This window comes from Macaca thibetana, chromosome 1 (genome assembly GCF_024542745.1).
Source record: "Macaca thibetana thibetana isolate TM-01 chromosome 1, ASM2454274v1, whole genome shotgun sequence".
In the NCBI taxonomy this organism is placed as follows: domain Eukaryota; kingdom Metazoa; phylum Chordata; class Mammalia; order Primates; family Cercopithecidae; genus Macaca; species Macaca thibetana.
Window position 1 is genome coordinate 44,898,768 of NC_065578.1, and position 19,401 is coordinate 44,918,168.

General features: G+C 44.0%; 3 protein-coding genes across 6 annotated transcripts in view; 1 reads left to right on the plus strand and 2 right to left on the minus strand.

Annotated features, from left to right (window-relative positions):
* The window catches only part of GPBP1L1 (GC-rich promoter binding protein 1 like 1), a 59,034-nt gene extending 54,583 nt beyond the window's left edge, over nt 1–4,451 (minus strand). The window contains exon 1 of one of the 3 annotated variants that reach the window (XM_050799288.1): nt 4,408–4,451. The gene's annotated coding sequence lies outside the window, so the exon portion shown is untranslated. Of the gene's footprint in view, nt 1–2,897; nt 3,105–3,479; nt 3,634–4,407 lie in introns of those variants that run through there. The other 2 variants (XM_050799281.1, XM_050799271.1) reach the window with 2 other exon arrangements.
* A 183-nt stretch (nt 4,452–4,634) lies between these two features.
* TMEM69 (transmembrane protein 69) lies at nt 4,635–11,598 on the plus strand. Its single transcript, XM_050800442.1, has 3 exons — nt 4,635–4,731; nt 7,737–7,874; nt 10,263–11,598. Exons 2-3 carry the CDS (start codon nt 7,833–7,835, stop codon nt 10,959–10,961), a joined length of 741 nt encoding a protein of 246 aa, XP_050656399.1. The 5' UTR covers nt 4,635–4,731; nt 7,737–7,832; the 3' UTR covers nt 10,962–11,598.
* Nucleotides 11,599–11,839: 241 nt separating this feature from the next.
* Nucleotides 11,840–19,401, minus strand: part of IPP (intracisternal A particle-promoted polypeptide) — a 49,203-nt gene continuing 41,641 nt past the window's right edge. For both annotated transcript variants that reach the window (XM_050798796.1, XM_050798786.1), the window contains one exon: nt 11,840–17,639. In XM_050798796.1, the coding sequence (XP_050654753.1) occupies nt 17,415–17,639 (225 nt within the window). In that variant the 3' untranslated portion in view covers nt 11,840–17,414. The remainder of the gene's footprint in view (nt 17,640–19,401) is intronic.

Here is a 19,401-nt window from a genome sequence, read left to right on the forward strand (position 1 = left end):
CCGTTAAGTTAAACACAACGACTTAGATTGCCTAAATTTGAATATAGGCTTTTACCTACTAGCTGGATGAGTCTCTGGACTTCTTTCCTCAACTATAAAATGGGTATAAAACAGCATCTACTTAGACCTGGCGCTGTGGCTCACGCCTGTAATCCCAACACTTTGGGAGGCCAAAGTGGGCAGACTGCTTGAGCCCCTGAGTTTGAGACCAGCTTGGGCAACATGATAAACCCTCCCCCTCCTAACAAAATACAAACAAACAAAAAATTAGCCCGGCGCAGTGGCATGCACCTGTCGTCCCAGTTACTAGGGAAGTTGAGGGGGGAGGATCACTTGAGCCTGAGAGGCGGAGGCTGAGGTGAGCAGAAATCGCGCCACTGCACTCCAATTTGGGTGACAGAGTGAGACCGCGTATCAAAAACAAAACAAAACAAATGAACCAGTATACTTAAAAAAATAAACAACAAGCCGGGCGCAGTGGCTTATGACTGTAATCCCAGCACTTTGGGAGGCCAAGGCAGGTAGATCACCTGAGGTCAGGAGTTCAAGACCAGCCTGGTCAACATGGTGAAAACCCATCTCTACTAAAAATGCAAAAAATTAGCCGGGCGTGGTGGCGAGCCCCTGTAATCCTAGCTACTTGGGAGGCTGAGACAGGTGAATCGCTTGAACCCAGGAGGCGGAGGTTGCAGTGAACCGAAATCGAGCCACTGCACTCCAGCCAGGGCAACAAGAGTGAAACTCCGCCTCAAAAATAAAAGAAAAAAAAAAAAAAAGAAAAAAAAAAGAAAATAAATAACAAATATAAAGCACTTTAAACAGCAGTCAGTCCCTGGCACATCAGAGTTATAACCATAAAATAAAGATATGCAATCTTCCGAAGTATGATTCACGATTGTGTCTTATCTTTAACTCAGCATTAAAAATGAATTATAAGCAGAAATGTGCACCAGATTTCATATCATTCTAAATTTAAATGGTTGAATGTGTCCTCCTCAGCTAAGCATCTTAACAGCCACTGATGAGCAATCTAGTAAATTGAATTCGCTCAAAATAAAGAGGCTTCCCAAGAGTTCCCCCCATATCACAAATTAAGAGCTCTGATAAGACACCAACCAGAATCAATTAAATGTATATATTAACATGTACAAACCATTGAGTACCCTAAAAAAAAAAAGAGTAAGATCTTACTCCAGTTTAGTAGTTAACAGTGACAAAACACAAAGCAACTTGTAATTTCTATTAAAAACTTTAAATATTTTTCCTGTAAAACCACCAAAATAATTTAACAACAACAACAAAAATCCTAGAGGAGATTAACAAAAATCAACTTTTGTATTTGAAGAAACGTCAAAAGGTACATTGAAAACTGACTCCCTGGGAAAGATGACAGTTTATTTTACTATTAATTTCAAAGTTTTCATTCACAAGTAGCATTTCACTCTTTTATCTTTTAAATAGATACAGGCTCCAGCACCTTTCCAAATACTGAAATTTACTGGTTTTTGTTTCCAATCTATGACTTTTTCTTTAAACTTCTGGATCTATCGGTTTTAAAAAAAAAACAGGAAATAAAAGACAGCCTCTTGTTTAAAAGGGCACGACAATCAGGCACTCCATACTTAAAGTATGTTTTCACTTGTTAAAATGTCTTAACACTATTCTAGTAAATATCTCAAACTTAATAGCACCCTAATTTCCTTTCAAATATTGAATATAAAAGACCTTAGAAAAGATCAGCAGTCTACCAAAGTACAAATATAATTCTACTGAGGAGTGACTACCAATCACTTTACTTTTGGATAAGGTTTACACAAGAACATGACTTACTACTAAACTAAAACATGAACCACTATAATTAACTCCGTATTTTTCTGGTAAGCAATAATTATCAATGTTAAAAATATTTCAACAAATATGACAAGCCAACTTCAGAGCACAAAATTGGCAGATAAAATTGACACCACAGCACAATTTCAAAACTATAAGCAACTATTAAACACGCACACCACACCGCACCACACCCATTCTTATGTAAACTTTCGGAGTACTCAACTTTGTGAGCCTCACCTTTGTTTTCACCTAGCATAAGGAGAGTTAAAGGTGAGACACCAATTGCAAAAAACTAAAAGATCAAAAGATTCAGTTAATGTCCCCACAGGGGAAACGACTAAAACCTTTAAACGTTAATGTATTTAAGTAATCGAAGGGCAGGGCACTTCCCCAAGCTACAGCCATTTTAGATTCAGACTTTCGAATTTCACGGGTTGGGGAGAACTAAATTTAAAACAAGAGAAAAAAAAACACTTAAAACATTTCAGGATCGACCAGCTTTCCCCGCCCCTCCAAGGAAAGGAGGTTGGTAGACATTGGATAGACTCAATCTAAACGAAAACACCTCGCTACCACAGAGAACCGGAAAGCTGGGGGTTAAAACTTTTTTCCCCTCAGATATCCAACATTTGACTTATACTTTTTCGTCCTCAGGTTTTCCTTTGAAGGAAAACAAAAGCCCTTAGCTTTCATTTCAAGAAGGAAAGAAAAAAACCCTTAAGCCAAGTCAACCAGCACGAAGCCGCATCGCCTGGAGAGGAGCCAAAGAGCCGCAGGTGAGCGTTCCGACCCGAAGACCAAAGTTAAAGTAGGAGCGCTTTCGCGGAGCCCCAGCGACGCTCGCGTGCAAAGCTCCACGCACTGGGGTGGCAGGGGTGCCGCGTCCGAACCACTTGACCCGTGGGCTCCGCTCGCCCCTCTCGGGTCGGACCTACACCCAACCACCTGTGTGAGAGCTTCTTTCAACTAGTTTTAACAGCCGGTTGGTTAGGCACCGGGCGGAGCCTCGCGCCGGAACGACTCCAAGATCTCCTACTGCCCCGTTGTCCCAAACTCCCACTCACCGGGCAGCGGCGGAGCTACGGCCAGGGACTAGACGCGGCGTCTGAGGACGCGTCCCCAGCTTGTCGACCCGGCAGAGGCGTTTAGTTCACAACCATAACAAAGCTCTTCCCAAAATGGCTGCCCGGCCCACAAGGTCCAGGAGAGGCAGAGCGGGTGGAGGAGGAGGAGCGACGAGCAGCACGGCCCTCGCTCCCCCGTCCGACCCCGCCTTACACACGCCCACCTGAAGAAGCGCATGCGCACGGGACCGGCTCCGGCGGCCCAGCCGGACGCCAGTGCCCCACGCTGCGAACGTTCGGCCTCCAGAACGGCGGTTATGCCCTGCCCCGCCCTCGGCTCCCTTCCTCGCCGCTTGAGGCGGTGCGTGGTCGCCTCTACCTCCTACAGAATTGAATCCTCTGTCTTTCCTCGTGCCGCCTGAGGCAGGGACAAGCCTAGTTTAGTACACCCCTTCTAACCTCCCCTGCCCACTTCCAGGGCCTGGGCGCGTATGAATGAGTGGGTGGGTATGCATATGTGTATCCCTTTTTTCTTCACCCTCCCACAGCCCGCCCCTGGGCCAGTGCGCGTCCCGAAACTACCTCTACAAGGATTTGCAAGCCGGTTTCGGAGGAACGTGTGTTTTCCGGCCCTTTCCCACCTTCTGCTCCTTCACGTGTGCGCGTCGTTGAGACTCCAGCCCCCAGCGGGCCACACGGCCTGCTCCCGGAGACTGCGCGGCTGCGTCGGCCGCGCTACCCGCTGGGAGTAGTAGTTCCCCGGGAGCGCAGGCGTCACTGCCCCGCCCCAGCGAAGGGCGGGATTCCGGCGAGAGCCTGCGCTTGTGACAGTGCCGTTTCTCCTACCTGAAGTCTCATTGGGTATCGCGCTACTGGAAGGGGCGGCGCTGCCATGACAGAGGAGGCAATAAAACTGAAGGCCTAGCTCGACCAAAAGCGCTTTAACGGACTTCGCTGTGGTTCCATCCGGCACGGAAAGCTAAACCTTGTAATGGCTGGCAACCAGGAAGCTAGAATACCTAGAATCCGGAGGACTGGAGGGACTGGCAGGCGTGGGCCCCTGAGATCTCCTATTACATGTCTTCAGCTTTACCCATAGACACGGAAGGACACTTAAGATTGCCTGGTGCCATTTCCTGTGAAATAAGTCCAGATAAGAGAAGGGACTTGCCCAAGGTCACATAGCCGAGAAAGCCGAGGGCAGCAGAAGAAATGATCTGACTTTCCCAACCACCCCCAAGCCTAGGGCCCTTATCACCACACCGTTCATGGAAGTGAAAATCCTGCTCTTTTGCTCTTTAATCCTTAATGAAGTTTCTAGGTCCTAGCAAAGAAAATGAATGTAAGAACTGGGCTTTTTTCCCCCTTTAAATGATAGTAAAGGGCCGTAATGCAGAGTGAGATGTGTCCCCATAGGTCTTATAAACCCTGTTTTACAAAGTAAAACGTAAGTTCCACAGATGGCAAGCAATTCCAGGTCACATTGGGCCTAAAATCCCAAGTCTCTTACCTTCCTTCACCACCATCATTCTGAGATTGTTTCAGTACTTGCACTCTACCTTCCCGAACTCTGTGGGCAGATTCTGCTGCCTGGGAGCCCTGGAATAAAAAGTCAAGGACCGTTCGACATCTGCATTCAACTAGAAATTAAGAATGGCCCCCAAACAGAAAGCCGGGCATAGGAACCAGTTAGCGCAGGTCAAGTCCCTACCCGGACTCATTTTTTTTCAGTCCTCAGGAAGTAGGGGGCTCTCTGAATCCACTTGCCGGAAGTGCCTTTCCAGTAGACCTGGGCTATTGTTGCGGTTGTTCTCCACCTCTCCGGGCAACGCTGGTAAGTCTCAAAGTCGCCACAGGTGCAGGTTGGGATGGGAGGCACCAAGGATTGGTAGTAAATTGGAGACGCGGGCACTATCGGACAGGGTTTCCCGAAGACACTGGCGTCTAAACCCCGCCTTCCTTTCTCAGAGGTCAGTTTGAAGTTTGCGGTTTGCAGTCTTCCCACTAGGGCAATGGGAATATTGAGCTTTTTCATTTATATTAGGAGGAGTAAGCTTTGAGTCTCAGTCCTTAATCCCGCATCACCTGCCGTCCCTGGTCTTTAGGTTATCACTTTTTAATATCCACTAGTTGGAAAGCACGTGCCACAGAGGAAAGGGAGTGTCCAAAGGTGGGGAAGATGGTTGAGATTTTAAACGGAGTTATCTGGAAAGTCCTTACAAAGAAAGTGATTTTGCACAAAAGTGATGGGTACGCTCTGCGGACATTTTGGTCTGGGGCTCAGGTGGGTGGGTGTGGGTGTGTGGGCCTTCTACTCGGAGGCCCAGGATAACTTACCTCCCTACTTCCTTAAGTATAGCATGAAGACATTAACTGGTATACAGGATTTCTTGACCCAGCCCTAAGATCTGTGATCAATAAATTAGTTCAATCGGTTTTTTTTTTTTTTTTTTTGAGACATAGTCTCGCACTGTCGCGTGGGCTGGAGTGCAATGGCACGATCTTGGCTCACTGCAACCTCCGCCTCCCAGGTTCAAGCAATTATCCTGCCTCAGCCTCTCGAGTAGCTGGGATTACAGCCGTCCGCCACCACGCCCAGCTAATTTTTTGTATTTTTAGTAGAGACGGGGTGGTGGTGGTGGGGGGTGTTTCACTGTGTTGGCCAGGCTGGTCTCGAACTCCTGACCTAGTGATCCACTCGCCTCGGCCTCACAAACTGCTGGGCCTACAGGAGCGAGCCACTGCGCCCTGCCCAATCGATTTTTTTAAATTAAGCAGCAACTGTAGGTTTTTTTAGACATCCCATTCTCCTGGTTAAGAATGAAGTTGTCAGATCTAGATCCGTATTATCATTCACCTGTTTTTACTGGCTGCTTACATTAGAGTTTTCAATCAGTCCCTCCTGTGTAAAGTGCTTTGTGTCAGGGACAGTTCTCAGCTATTTACATGTAGTAACTTATTAAGTGTTACATCAGGCTAAGTGGCACACACCTGTAATCCCAGCACTTTGGGAGGCCGAGGCAGGTGGATTGCTTGAGCTCAGGAGGTCGAGACCAGCCTGAGCAATATGGCAAAACCCCTTCTATACAAAAAATACAAAAATTGGGGCCAGGCGCGATGCCTCACGCCTGTAATCCCAGCACTTTGGGAGGGCGAGGCAGGTGGATCACGAGGTCAGGAGATCGAGACCATCCTAACACGGTGAAACTCCATCTCTACTAAAAATACAAAAAAATGAACTGGGCATGGTGGTGGGGGCCTGTAGTCCAGCTCCTCAGGAGACTGAGGCAGGAGAATGGCATGAACCTGGGAGTTCCGTGAAGCTTGCAGTGAGCTGAGATGGCACCACTGCTCTCCACCCTGGGCGACAGAACAAGACTCTGTCCCAAAAAAAAAAAAAAAAAAAAAAATTAGCTGGGCGTGGTGGTGTGGCCTGTAGTCCCAGCTCCTTAGAGGGCTGAGGTGGTAAGATCCCTTGACCCTGGGAGGTCAAGGCTGCAGAAAGCGGAGATCACACCACTGTACTCCAGATTGTGTGACAGAGCGAGACCCTGTATCCCAAAAAAAAAAAAAGTTACATCAACCCTATGAATTAGTTAGTACCCTTATTTCAAAGGTGAATGAACTACACCATAACAAGGTTAAATAATTTGTTCAAAGACACACAGCTAATAAGTAGTGGAGCCAGGATTCCAACCAAGTTTGACACCAAAGTCTGCACTCCAACAGGCTATTCTCTCTCTCAGTACTAAGTTAATGAGGTTATTTTGAGCATTAAATGAGTTAATGCTAGCCAGGTGCGGTGGCTCACGCCTGTAATCCCAACACTTTGGGAGGCCTCAGCAGGTGGATCACCTGAGGTCAGGAGTTCAGGACCAGCCTAGCCAACATGGCAAAATCCCATCTCTACTAAAAATACAAAAATTGGCCGGGTATCGTGGCGGGAGCCTGTAACCCCAGCTACTGAGGAGGCTGAGGCACAAGAATCGCTTGAACCCAGGAGGCGGATGATGCAGTGAGCCAAGATCATGCCACTGTACTCCAGCCTGGGTGACACAGCAAGACCCTGTCTCAAAACAAACAAAAAAACCTAAATTATATTGGTTTGGTACTATTGTTATTTTGAGTTGTGAACTCTTAAGCCCCAAAGTAAATAACTAAGGAGAAAAAAAGGAAACAGAGAAGCTATGACCTTCCAGTTTTGTTTTGTTTTTTTTTTATTTCACAAAAATGCCATTTAGAAGACCCTTCATTTTAAAGATGAGAAAAGTGGTACTCAAGCAATTTGCCCAGTGTCACACAGCTAGGAAATGGTGAAAGTATCTATAAAATCTCTATGTGCATTACTCTATTACACCAGACAGCCAAAGCTAGAAGAACAGTTCAGGTATTAAAAGAATCTATTGGCCGGGCGCGGTGGCTCAAGCCTGTAATCCCAGCACTTTGGGAGGCCGAGACGGGCGGATCACGAGGTCAGGAGATCGAGACCATCCTGGCTAACACGGTGAAACCCCGCCTCTACTAAAAAATACAAAAAACTAGCCGGGCAAGGTGGCGGGCGCCTGTAGTCCCAGCTACTCGGGAGGCTGAGGCAGGAGAATGGCGTAAACCCGGGGGGCGGAGCTTGCAGTGAGCTGAGATCCGGCCACTGCACTCCAGCCTAGGCGACAGAGCGAGACTCCGTCTCAAAAAAAAAAAAAAAAAAGGATCTATTCCGTGTTACCGATAGTTTGAAAACATTAATGATTCTTTTCAAAGGAAACTGATATATTCATGAATTACTACTATTTTAAAATGTATAAAATGAGAAAATTAAGTGACATCTTGTGTTATACACAGAAATGCCCCTGATTCAGTGCCTCCACTTAGCTGCAACAACTCGTTAATCAGAACTGCCTGGCATCTTCCTAAACAAGACTTTCAATAGGGGCCAGTATGCTTCGCTTCATCCAGAAGTTTTCTCAAGCATCTTCAAAGGTTGGTTTGTTTAGCAAATATTTGAGCACTATTTGCCAAATATTGCTTGGGCGAGGGCAGCAGCAGTGAAAAAGACAAAAAGTCTTACCTTTGTGTATTCAGGTGATGGAGGGAAGAGTTAAGTAAAATATAAGTAAAATCTTTATTATATCAGGCTGGGTGCAGTGGCTCACGCCTGTAGTCCCAGCAATTTGGCAGGCCAAAGTTGGTGGATCACTTGAACTCAAGGAGTTCAAGACCAGTCTGGGCACATGGCAAAACCCTATCTATACAAAAATTTAGTTGGGCATGGAGTCACACGCCTATAGTCCCAGCTACCTGGGAGGCTGAGGGAGGAGGATTGCTTGAGCCCAGGAGGTTGAGGCTGCAGTGAGCTGAGATCATGCCACTGCACTCCAGCCTGGGTGACACAGCAAGACGATGTTTGCAAAAAAAAAAAAAATTGGCCAGGTGCCGTGGCTCATGGCTGAAATCCCAGCACTTTGGGAGGTTGAGGCAGGTGGGTCACTTGAGGTCAGGAGTTCAATACCTGCCTGGCCAACATGGTAAAATCCTTGTCTCTACTGAAAAATACAAAAATTAGCTCAGCATGGTGGGCGCCTGTAGTCCCAGCTGCTTGGGAGGCTGAGGCGTAAGAATCACTTGAACCCAGGAAGCCAAGGTTGCAGTGAGCCGAGATCACGCCACTGCACTCTGGCCTGGGTGACAAAGGAAGTCTTCATCTCAAAAAATAAAAATTAAAAAAAATAAGGCCAGGCACAGTCACTCATGCCTGTAATCCCAACACGTTGGGAGGCCAAGGCGGGCGGATCACTTGAGGTCAGGAGTTTGAGACCAGCCTGGACAACATGGTAAAACCCTGTTTCTACTAAAAATACAAAAATTAGCTGGGCGTGGTGGCGGATGCCTGTAATCCCAGCTACTCAGGAGGCTGAGGCAGAGAATGGCTTGAACCTGGGAGGCAGAGGTTACAGTGAGCAGAGATTACACCACTGCACTCCAGCCTTGGTGATAGAGCAAGACTCAGTCTCAAAAAAATAAAAATTAATACATCAAATGGTAAGTGCTGTGGAGAACTATAAAGCAGGGAAGTGGAATAGGTAGTGTCAAGATGTAGGATTGAATTTATAAATGGCAGGGGATCAGAAATAAGTAACTGAGGGAAGAGCAGTAAATATGGAAATGGGAAATGGTTCCAAGATGGAACCATTCCTAGCATGTTTGAGTGATCACTGAGATTCTTCAATAACTTCAATTTTTGCTGGGCGCGGTGGCTCACGCCTATAATCCCAGCACTTTGGAAGGCTGAGGTGGGCGGATCACAAGGTCAGAGATCAAGACCATCCTGGCTAACATGGTGAAACTCCGTCTCTACTAAAAATACAAAAAATTAGCTGCCGGGCGTGGTGGCAGGTGCCTGTAATCCCAGCTACTCGGGAGGCTGAGGCAGGAGAATGGAGTGAACCTGGGAGGCGGAGCTTGCAGTGAGCTGAGATCAAGCCACTGCACTCCAGCCTGGGCAACAGAGAGACTCTGTCTCAAAAAAAAAAAAAAAAAGAAACTTCAATTTTTTCTTTAATGGAACACTTTTTAGTTCAAGTCTGGTAACTAAAACACAGAATCAGCAGGAAAGGTTATTACTTTGCCCGTGTACAATGAAAGGCACTGGGGATTTTAAGCCAAGGAAAAAAATACGGTCCTGGCTCTCAAGTCTACTGAGACAAAGACAAGTAAACACACAATTTTAATTCACTGTGAGAAAAATTATGATGGAAGTGTGCACAGGATACTTACTATAGGAGCATTAAATCAGACTGTAGAAGGGTAAAGGAAAGCTTTAACTTGAATGTTGAATGTTGAGGTAAGTCTCCTAGATAGAAAAGTAGTAAGAGCTAGAATTCTAGGCAGAGCCTACACAAAGGCATGGAATTGTGAAAAGTATGTGGTGTTTATAAAGCTAAGTTGGAAGGTAGATTTATTTTCTCCATATAAAAACAGCATTCTCACAGTAATTAGTGCTGCTTCTTTTGCTATTTATAAATAAAAGAGGCAGTTTAGAAGGACAAATTCTGAAGGTCTAGTCTTTACCTGATCCTTTTTCAGATATTTTTCTTATGGAATAAGATTAAGTGGTAGGTTGAAATATATCACTGGTTTGTGTTCAGTGGTTTCTTTTGTACATTTTATAGCCATTTAATACTTTTACCAGCAATAACATCACTTCAGAGTTAGTTCATCCTTTCTGTATAGTTTGATGTGGTAATGGAAAGCAGATCTTTTTTGTTTGCTCCTTTCAAACAATTCCAATTGTTTCATACTGGGATTGACTAAAATCTGATGATACATATAGATTTTTAATTTTGTCTTTTGGTTCTGTTTTCTTTATAGATGCTGAAGTGCTCTTTCCCAGTGGGACTAAGAGCCAGCAGAACAGATATACTTTCTCTCAAGATGTCTCTCCAGCAGAACTTTTCCCCATTTCCAAGGCCTTGGCTTTCCTCATCATTTCCGGTGTATATGAGCAAGACACAGTGCTATCATACATCCCCCTGCAGCTTTAAAAAGGAGAAGCAAGCACTTCCAGCCAGGTCACCAAGCACCATCAGTTACATAACTGACAGCCCAAAGCCAGCATTATATGTAACTCTGGCAGGACTAATCCCCTTCGTTGCTCCACCACTGGTCATGCTGATGACAAAAACTTATATTCCCATATTAGCTTTTACTCAGATGGCTTATGGAGCCAGTTTCATATCTTTCTTGGGTGGGATCAGATGGGGTTTTGCTCTACCAGAAGGTAGTCCAGCCAAACCAGACTACCTTAATTTAGCCAGCAGTATAGCTCCTCTTTTCCTTTCATGGTTTGCCTTCCTTATTTCTGAAAGACTTAGTGAAGCCATAGTCACAGTAATAATGGGTATGGGGATAGCATTACACCATGAATTTTTTGTCTTACCACATTATCCCAACTGGTTCAAAGCCCTGAGGGTAGTAGTCACTTTATTGGCTACTTTTTCATTTATAACCACTTTTGTAGTTAAAAGTATTTTTCCAGAAAAAGGACATAAGAGACCTGATCAAGTATAAAAAATATAAAAATACACCATAGATAACATTAGTATGCCGGCTACACCTTCTTCTACTTCTGTTTGGCTCTTTTTTCCCACACCAATGGTAATTTATTCTTCATAGATTGTTCTTCATTTCTAGAAGTTGTTATTTCATAGTAATTACTTGAGCAAAAGCTTGAAAATCCCTGACAAGTACTTTTCTTTCCTTTTTTTTTTTTTTTTTTTTTTTTTGAGACGGAGTCTCACTCTGTCGCCCAGGCCGGAGTGCAGTGGCCGGATCTCAGCTCACTGCAAGCTCCGCCTCCCAGGTTTACGCCATTCTCCTGCCTCAGCCTCCCGAGTAGCTGGGACTACAGGCGCCCGCCACCTTGCCTGGCTAGTTTTTTGTATTTTTTTAGTAGAGACGGGGTTTCACCATGTTAGCCTGGATGGTCTCGATATCCTGACCTCATGATCCGCCCGTCTCGGCCTCCCAAAGTGCTGGGATTACAGGCTTGAGCCACTGCGCCCGGCTGACAAGTACTTTTCATCTCATAGTATATTAGTTTTCACTCATTCATTTTACGAATAGTTATCCACTTAAACATTTCAATTATTTTAACTGTCTTGAAAATTAAAATAAAAGATTAAAAATCCCCTTTGTTAGAGTCCTGTGATCATTGAAAAGAATGCACATATTCTCCCACTTCAAGCGGAAAACATCCTATCTGTGAGTGTCTGGAAAGAAAAGGTAGTTCCATTGAGGAGTTTTCACAGGAGTTACTACTGGGAAATGCATGTACAAGCTTATTTCACATGGTGTAACCCAATTATATGAGCCAAAAGGATCTATGGCTCTAAAGTCAGTAGGGAGCAGTGTCATGAGGGAAAGCCACATTCAAAGGTAAGTCGGGCATGTTTTCCAGTTTTTATTAGGATATTTGGCATGGTATAGATACAACTTATCCCTTACCACCAAACACATAGCTAGTCAAAATGATTATTTTTAAAGGAAACTATTTAAAATAAAGCCACTAGTACATATAAGTTAGGAAAGAAAAGTCAAGCTGGAGCCATCTTGATATTCTAATGAGCAGGCCTATTTAGTTCTACATCTTTTTTTTTGAGACGGAGTTTCATTCTGTTGCCCAGGCTGGAGTGCAGTGGCACGATCTTGGCACACCGCAACCTCCGCCTCCCGGGTTCAAGCGATTCTCCTGTCTCAGCCTCTCTAGAGTAGCTGGGATTATAGGCAAGTGCCACCATGCCCAGCTAATTTTTTTGTGTGTATTTTTAGTAGAGGTGGCATGTCACCATGTTCGACGGGCTGGTCTTTTAAATCAGAGAGAAGCTTTTAACTTTGGTGTGTTTTTGTTTTCGTTTTGTTTTGTTTAAACACAGGGTCTCATGCTGTTGCTCAGGCCGGAGTATAGTGGTGTAGTCATGGCTTACTGCAAGCCTCAACCTCCTGGGCTCAAACAATTCTCCCACCTCAGCCTCCTGAGTAGCTGGGACTACAGTTGTGCACCACTACGCCAAGCTAATTTTTACATTTTTTGTAGAGACAGGGTCTCCCTATGTTGCCCAGGCTTGTCTCGAACTGAGCTCAAATGATCTTCCTGCCTAGGCTCCCAAAGTGTTAGGATTACAGGTGTGAGCCATTGCACCCAGTGCAGAAGCTTCCTTAAAACAGCAAAAGCAACTCCTTAGATTTTCACTTGAAAACCTAATCTCGGCCGGGTGCGGTGGCTCAAGCCTGTAATCCCAGCACTTTGGGAGGCCGAGACGGGCGGATCACGAGGTCAGGAGATCAAGACCAGCCTGGCTAACACGGTGAAACCCCGTCTCTACCAAAAAAGACAAAAAACTAGCCGGGCGAGGTGGTGGGTGCCTGTAGTCCCAGCTACCCGGGAGGCTGAGGCAGGAGAATGGCGGGAACCCGGGAGGCGGAGCTTGCAGTGAGCTGAGATGTGGCCACTGCACTCCAGCCTTGGCAACAGAGCGAGACTCCGTCTCAAAAAAAAAAAAAAAAAAAAAAAAGAAAACCTAATCTCTAATCACCCTACTTAAGGTGGAGAAAAAAAAGAACAAAAAAGAAAACCTAGTTTTCTGAAATTCTTAGTCTCACCAAAAAGGAAAAACATTTAAAATGGTATAAGAATATAGATCAGGATATAGTATAACCTGGAATTTTTTTTTTTTTTTTTTTTTTTTTGATGGAGTTTCACTCTTGTTGCCCAGGCTGGAGTGCAATGACGCTATCTCGGCTCACCACAACCTCTGCCTCCCGGGTTGAAGCGATTCTCCTGCCTCAGCCTCCCAAATACCTGGGATTACAGGCATGCACCACCATGCCCAGCTAATTTTGTATTTTTAGTAGAGACAGGGTTTCTCCATGTTGGTCAGGCTGGTCTCAAACTCTCAACTTCAAGTGATCCGCCCGCCTTGGCCTCCCAAAATGCTGGGATTACAGATGTAAGCCACCATGCCCGGCCTGTATATTTTTTAGAGATGATGTTTCCATTCAGTCTCAAAACAATCTGATTCTACTCAGATTGTTTTGATAAGGAAACTCACTTCTTTGTTACTAAATTGCATGAATGCTATACAAACTTAAGACTTTTCCATAATCTGAATTAAATGAATTATTTTCCAGAATAGAGGCAAATCATATTTTTAGGCTAATTGCCTAATTTTGCTCAAAAAATGCTAGTTTCCAGGTGAATTACAGTGTGTGCTTCTTTAAGAAAACTGGTTTTTAAGTACATTTGATTAAGTATATTGGCAGGATACTTAGAAGCATATCGGATTGTTAAACATTTTGGAGGTAGATCACTTTAATCATTTCTCAAAAAACAGAATTAAATGTAAAACTAAATATGCAAGTCCCTAAAGTAAAAACAAAACCAACTAAAAAACTTGTGCAATCCTACTACAGTTTGGTAACCCAGAATGCCACTGATAAAAGTAATACAAAGAAACAAAAAAACTAGATACTTTATTAGTACATTCTTTTAAAAACAATCTTGTTGGCCTGGCGTGGTGGCTCACGCCTATAATCCCAGCACTTTGGGAGGCCAAGGCAGGCAGATCACCTGAGGTCGAGAGTTCGAGACCAGCCTGACCAACATGGAGAAAACTTGTCTCTACAAAAAATACAAAATTAGCCGGGCGTGGTGGTGCATGCCTGCAATCCCAGCTACACAGGAGAGTGAGGCGGGAGAATCAGAGGCAAAGGTTGCGGTGAGCCAAAATCGTGTTATTGCACTCCAGTCTGGGCAAAAAGAGCAAAACTCCATCTCAAAAAAACAAAACAAAACAAAACCAATCTTGTCATTACCTAGGAATAATAAGCATATTTACAGTTACCACAGTTACCTATTTTCAGGGATCTTCAACACCTGTTAAACACTGACTGCTTTGACATTACATTTCTGCCAAGCTGTGCAAAGCACCCCCCTCCACAGTGTCATTTTCAGTTGCTACTAGACAATAATGAGAAATTAGCTGTAGAAGTATTTTGTAAATCTGTTTTGGATCAGAATACAGATTCTCTGTAACTAGAAATAGTAAAGGCACATGAGTTAGAGCTTAGTCTATAAATTATCTGTATACTTTATTCTTTGACATGTTACAGATCTCTACACAGACATCTGTGACCCTTCAGAGAAGGGTGCCCCAGAGAAGGGAACATAGGGCTTCCTGCGTGCATTACATAAACTTTTCCTAATAAATACACATGGTTAAGTTATAAGGAAAGTATACTTGTGGACTAAACCAAGTATTTTATTTTTTTGAGATGGAGTCCTGCTCTATGGCCCAGGCTAGAGCACAGTGGCATGATCTCAGCTCACTACAACCTCCATCTCCTGGGTTCAAGTGATTCTCCTGCCTCAGCCTCCTCAGCAGCTGGGATTACAGGCATGCACCACCACCTGCTGCCAATTTTTTGTATTTTTAGTAAAGACAGGGTTTCACCATGTTGGCCAGACTGGTCTTACCTCAAGTGATCTGCCCACCTCAGTCTCCCAAGGTGCTACGATTACAGGCATGAGCCATGGTACCCGGACTAAACCAAATAATTTGGATATGAGTGCTACCTGATTCATTAATGCAATTAAAAGTTTTCTATCTAAATAAGTTGATGAGGCTTATAATAATCTATGGAAGGACCTTAGTAAAGACACGGGAAATCGGCAGAGCGCAGTGGCTCACACCTATAGTCCCAGCACTTTGGGGGGCCAAGATGGGCGGATCACAAGGTCATGAGTTCAACAACAGTCTAGCCAACATGGTGAAATCTCATCTCTACTAAAGATACAAAAAATTAGCCGGGCATGGTGGCTCACATCTGTAATCCCAGCTACTCGGGAGGCTGAGGCAGGAGAATCGTTTGAACCAGGGAGGCAGAGATTGCAGTGAGCTGAGGTTGCACCATTGCACTCCAGCCTGGGTGACAGGGCAAGACTCCATCTCAAAAAAAAAAAAGAAGAAGAAGAAGAAACAGGAAATCAAATCCTTAAGTCAACCAGTTAAATTTTACTGTATGCAGCTGGGCACGGTGGCTCACACCCATAATCCCAGCATTTTGGGAGGCCAAGGTAGGTGGATCACCTGAGGTCAGGAGTTCGAGACCAGCCTGGCCAACATGGTGCAACCCAGTACAAAAAATTAGCCGGGCATGGTGGCAGGCGCCTGTAATCCCAGCTACTTGGGAGGCTGAGGCAGGAGAATCACTTGAACCCAAGAGGCAGAGGTTGCAGTGAGCCAAGATCATGCCTTTGCACTCCAGCCTGGGCAACAAGAGCAAAACTCTATCTCAAAAAAATTTTTTTTACTGTATGCAAGACCTTTAATATATATTGCTTCAACTGGCCAGTAGACATAACTTAAAAGTAACTCCATCATACACCCAGTGAATCTTTCTCTTAAAAATGAACAGAGAACAATTCTTTAGAATGCTTTTCAGGGAGAAAATGAGAAGTTTTGAGAAGCAGTTTTGTCTGGGTCAAGGGGTACTTTCAAATTACATTTATAAGTCAGTGTCTATAAAAAGTTTCAGAAGGACCTACAATTTAGCCCTCCACGTCCAAGAAGTAGCTTTGTAGTATGCTCTTACTTAGGTTTGCACAAGTACAAATAAATTTCACAAAGCTTGATAATCTAATAAAATTCCCTCTTCCTAAAGCCAAACAGATAATTTTGGTGACAACAATCTAGCAAAAAAGGAAAAATTTCCTTTTTTCTTTTTTTTGAGACAGGTTATCATGCTGTCACCCAGGCCAGTGTGCAGTGGCACAATCTCGGCTCACTGCAGCCTTGACCTCCTGGGCTCAAGTGATCCTGCAACCTCAGTCTCCCAAGCAGATGGGACCACAGGCACAAGCCACCACGCCTGGTTAATTTTTATATATTTTTTGGTAGAGACGGAGTCTCGTCATGTTGCCCAAGGCTGGTCTCAAATTCCTGAGTTCAAGCAATCTTCCCGCCTCACCTCGGTCTCTCAAAGTGCTGGGATTACAGGTGTGAGCCACCATGCCCAGCCTGAAAAAGAGAGAAATTTCTAGGTGCATACTGCCTGCTGGGCTCTATAGCCCATTACAACATCTGGTCACTAAGAACCTCCTATTAATTCCTTACTTGCATTCTCAGGATCAAGATAAAAAATATGAGCAAGCAAAAACTTATCATCAAGCAAAAAGGTATCTATCTATAAAAATAGCTAGATATTTCCCAAACACCCCTCCTAGTGTATCTGCTGCCAATAAAAAGTTTGGGGCTAATGAAAACTCTTGGCATTAAATAAAAGTAGTAATCTGTTTCATTGGCTTTTCTCTGTAGCTCAAACTATGGTCATGGAAAATTATGCTCTGGATACAATTGTGAATATACAGAGATCTTTAAACTGTGTCATTGATACTATTCCTACATCACATAAAGGTTATGTTACAACTTATACTGCACTGGAGAAGTAGCTAAAGGGACTATTTGCCAGGAAGCTTCTAGTAAATAATTTTTACAAATTTGTAAAACCAGACTTGTCTACACTTAAACTGGAGAATTCTACAGCATAAGTGGCATTTCTATTATTAGTAAGCTTGGCAAATCTGTGTGAGCTCTTTATTAATTAGGATATATTTCATATCCATTCTTACTCATATTTTTAGAAAAATCACTCTTTAGTTTAGTTTTTTTTCTTTAAGAGACAGGATCTCGTTCCACTCATGCCCAGAGTGGAGTGCAGTGGCATGATCGTAGCTTACCATAACCTCAAATTCCTGGGCTCAAGCGATCCTTCTGCCTCAGCCTTCCAAAGCGTTGGGATTATAGGCATGAGGCCACTGCACCCAGTCTCGTTAGTCATTTATCTACCAAATACATGGAAAACTCATAGAATCAGAGGGTCTTATCACCAAATGTATGTTTGCTTTCCAAAAGGTCAGGTCCTGCATTTTCAAAATGTTCCTTGTGCTCTGTTATGCTTTATATTTCATAGCACAGCAACGCCCCCTTCACAACGACTGGTGATCATATTACCAATTTCTGTCCATGTATCTGAATGAGGGTTATAAACTTCAACTGAGTCCAAGGTACCTGGAGCCAAGAAATCATGGCTGGAAGATCGACCTCCAGAAACATACAGAAGACCATTGACTGCCACAACACACATGCCTGCTCTAGGCACTTTCATTGAGGCAACTTCAACCCACTTTTCCTGGTTAAGAGAGAAAAAAAATATGTTAGCAGTATTATGAAATGATAGTAAAGAAATCCACTGAGAAATTCGATATTCCAATTCTTTTTACATGTCTAAATGTAAAACAATCTAGTCAGGTAAGCATATATATATATATATTTTTTTTTTTTTTTTTTTTTTTTGCTTTGTTTTTTTTCCTTGGAGACAGGGTCTCGCTCTGTCACCCAGGCTGGACTGCATGGCACCATCTCGGTTCACTGCAGCCTCAACCTCCCAGACTCAAGAGCTCCTCTTGCTTCAGCCTCCTGAGTAGGTAGGACTACAAGTGTATACCACCACACCTAGCTAATTTTTCTATTGTAGAGATGGAGTTTCACCAGGTTGTCCAGGCTGGTCTTAAACTCCTAAACTCAAGTGATTGTCCCACCTCAGCCTCCCAAAGTGCTGGGATTATAAGTGTAAGCCACAGGACCCGGCCCAGAATATTTTAAAATAAACTTGAAGTGGGCATGGATAAAAAGTAAATTTAGAGGAATTTAATTTTTTAAAAGGTCTGATTATAAAATATGATCAGGAAATGACCTAGAAATCATACATAGGACAACATCCTAAGAAACGAAGTCTATGGAACACAAGTAGGTAATACACTCAACAATAAGCAAATCAAAACAAAAGAACCACAAAGCTCCAAGGAGAAAGAAGCTTATAAACCAAAGGATTTTTTAAAAGCCTTTAGTATTTTAACGAGTCTTAAAAATGACACAGCGGGCCGGGCGCGGTGGCTCAAGCCTGTAATCCCAGCACTTTGGGAGGCCAATACGGGCGGATCACGAGGTCAGGAGATCAAGACCATCCTGGCTAACACAGTGAAACCCCGTCTCTACTAAAAAATACAAAAAATTAGCCGGGTGTGGTGGTGGGCGCCTGTAGTCCCAGCTTCTTGGGAGGCTGAGGCAGGAGAATGGCGTAAACCCAGGAGGCGGAGCTGGCAGTGAGCTGAGATCTGGCCACTGCACTCCAGTCTGGGTGACAGAGCGAGACTCCGTCTCAAAAAAAAAAAAAAAAAAATTACACAGCATGGAACACTTGACAAATTTATTTGACCATGGAATCCTTTTTACAAGGAGCAACCAGTGGACTTAGTAATCTGCAGAACATATTTTCAGAAAGGTGGGCTAACCAGGGGTTGGGAACTATAGCCTACTTTGCTATAGCCTGAGAACAAACAATGATTTTCCCATATTAAAAGATATTTCAAGAAAAAGAAGCAGCATATATCAAAAAAGGATATTGTGTGTGACCCACAGGCCAAAAATATTTACTATCTGGCCTTTTACACAAAAAGTTTGCTAACTCCTGTTATACATTGTTCCCTAAAGAAATTTCAATATGCTGCTATAGCCAAAATGACTAGTAATGTCTTACTTTTTTTTTTTTCTTGAGACGGAGTCTCGCTCTTGTTGCTCAGGCTGGAGTGCAATGGTGTGATCTTGGCTCACTGCAACCTCCGCCTCCGGGGTTCAAGCGATTCTCCTGCCTCAGCCTCCTGAGTAGCTGGGATTACAGGCACCTGTCACCATGCCTAGCTAATTTTTAGTATTTTTAGTAGAGATGGAGTTTCACTATGTTGGCCAGGCTGGTCTTGAACTCCTGACCTCAAGTGATTCACCCACCTCGGCCTCCCAAAGTGCTGGGATTACAGGCATGAGCCACCACGCCCAGCGACTAGTAGTGTCTTGCTTGAGGGAAAATGTCCATACTCAGAAAACAAGAAAGCTAC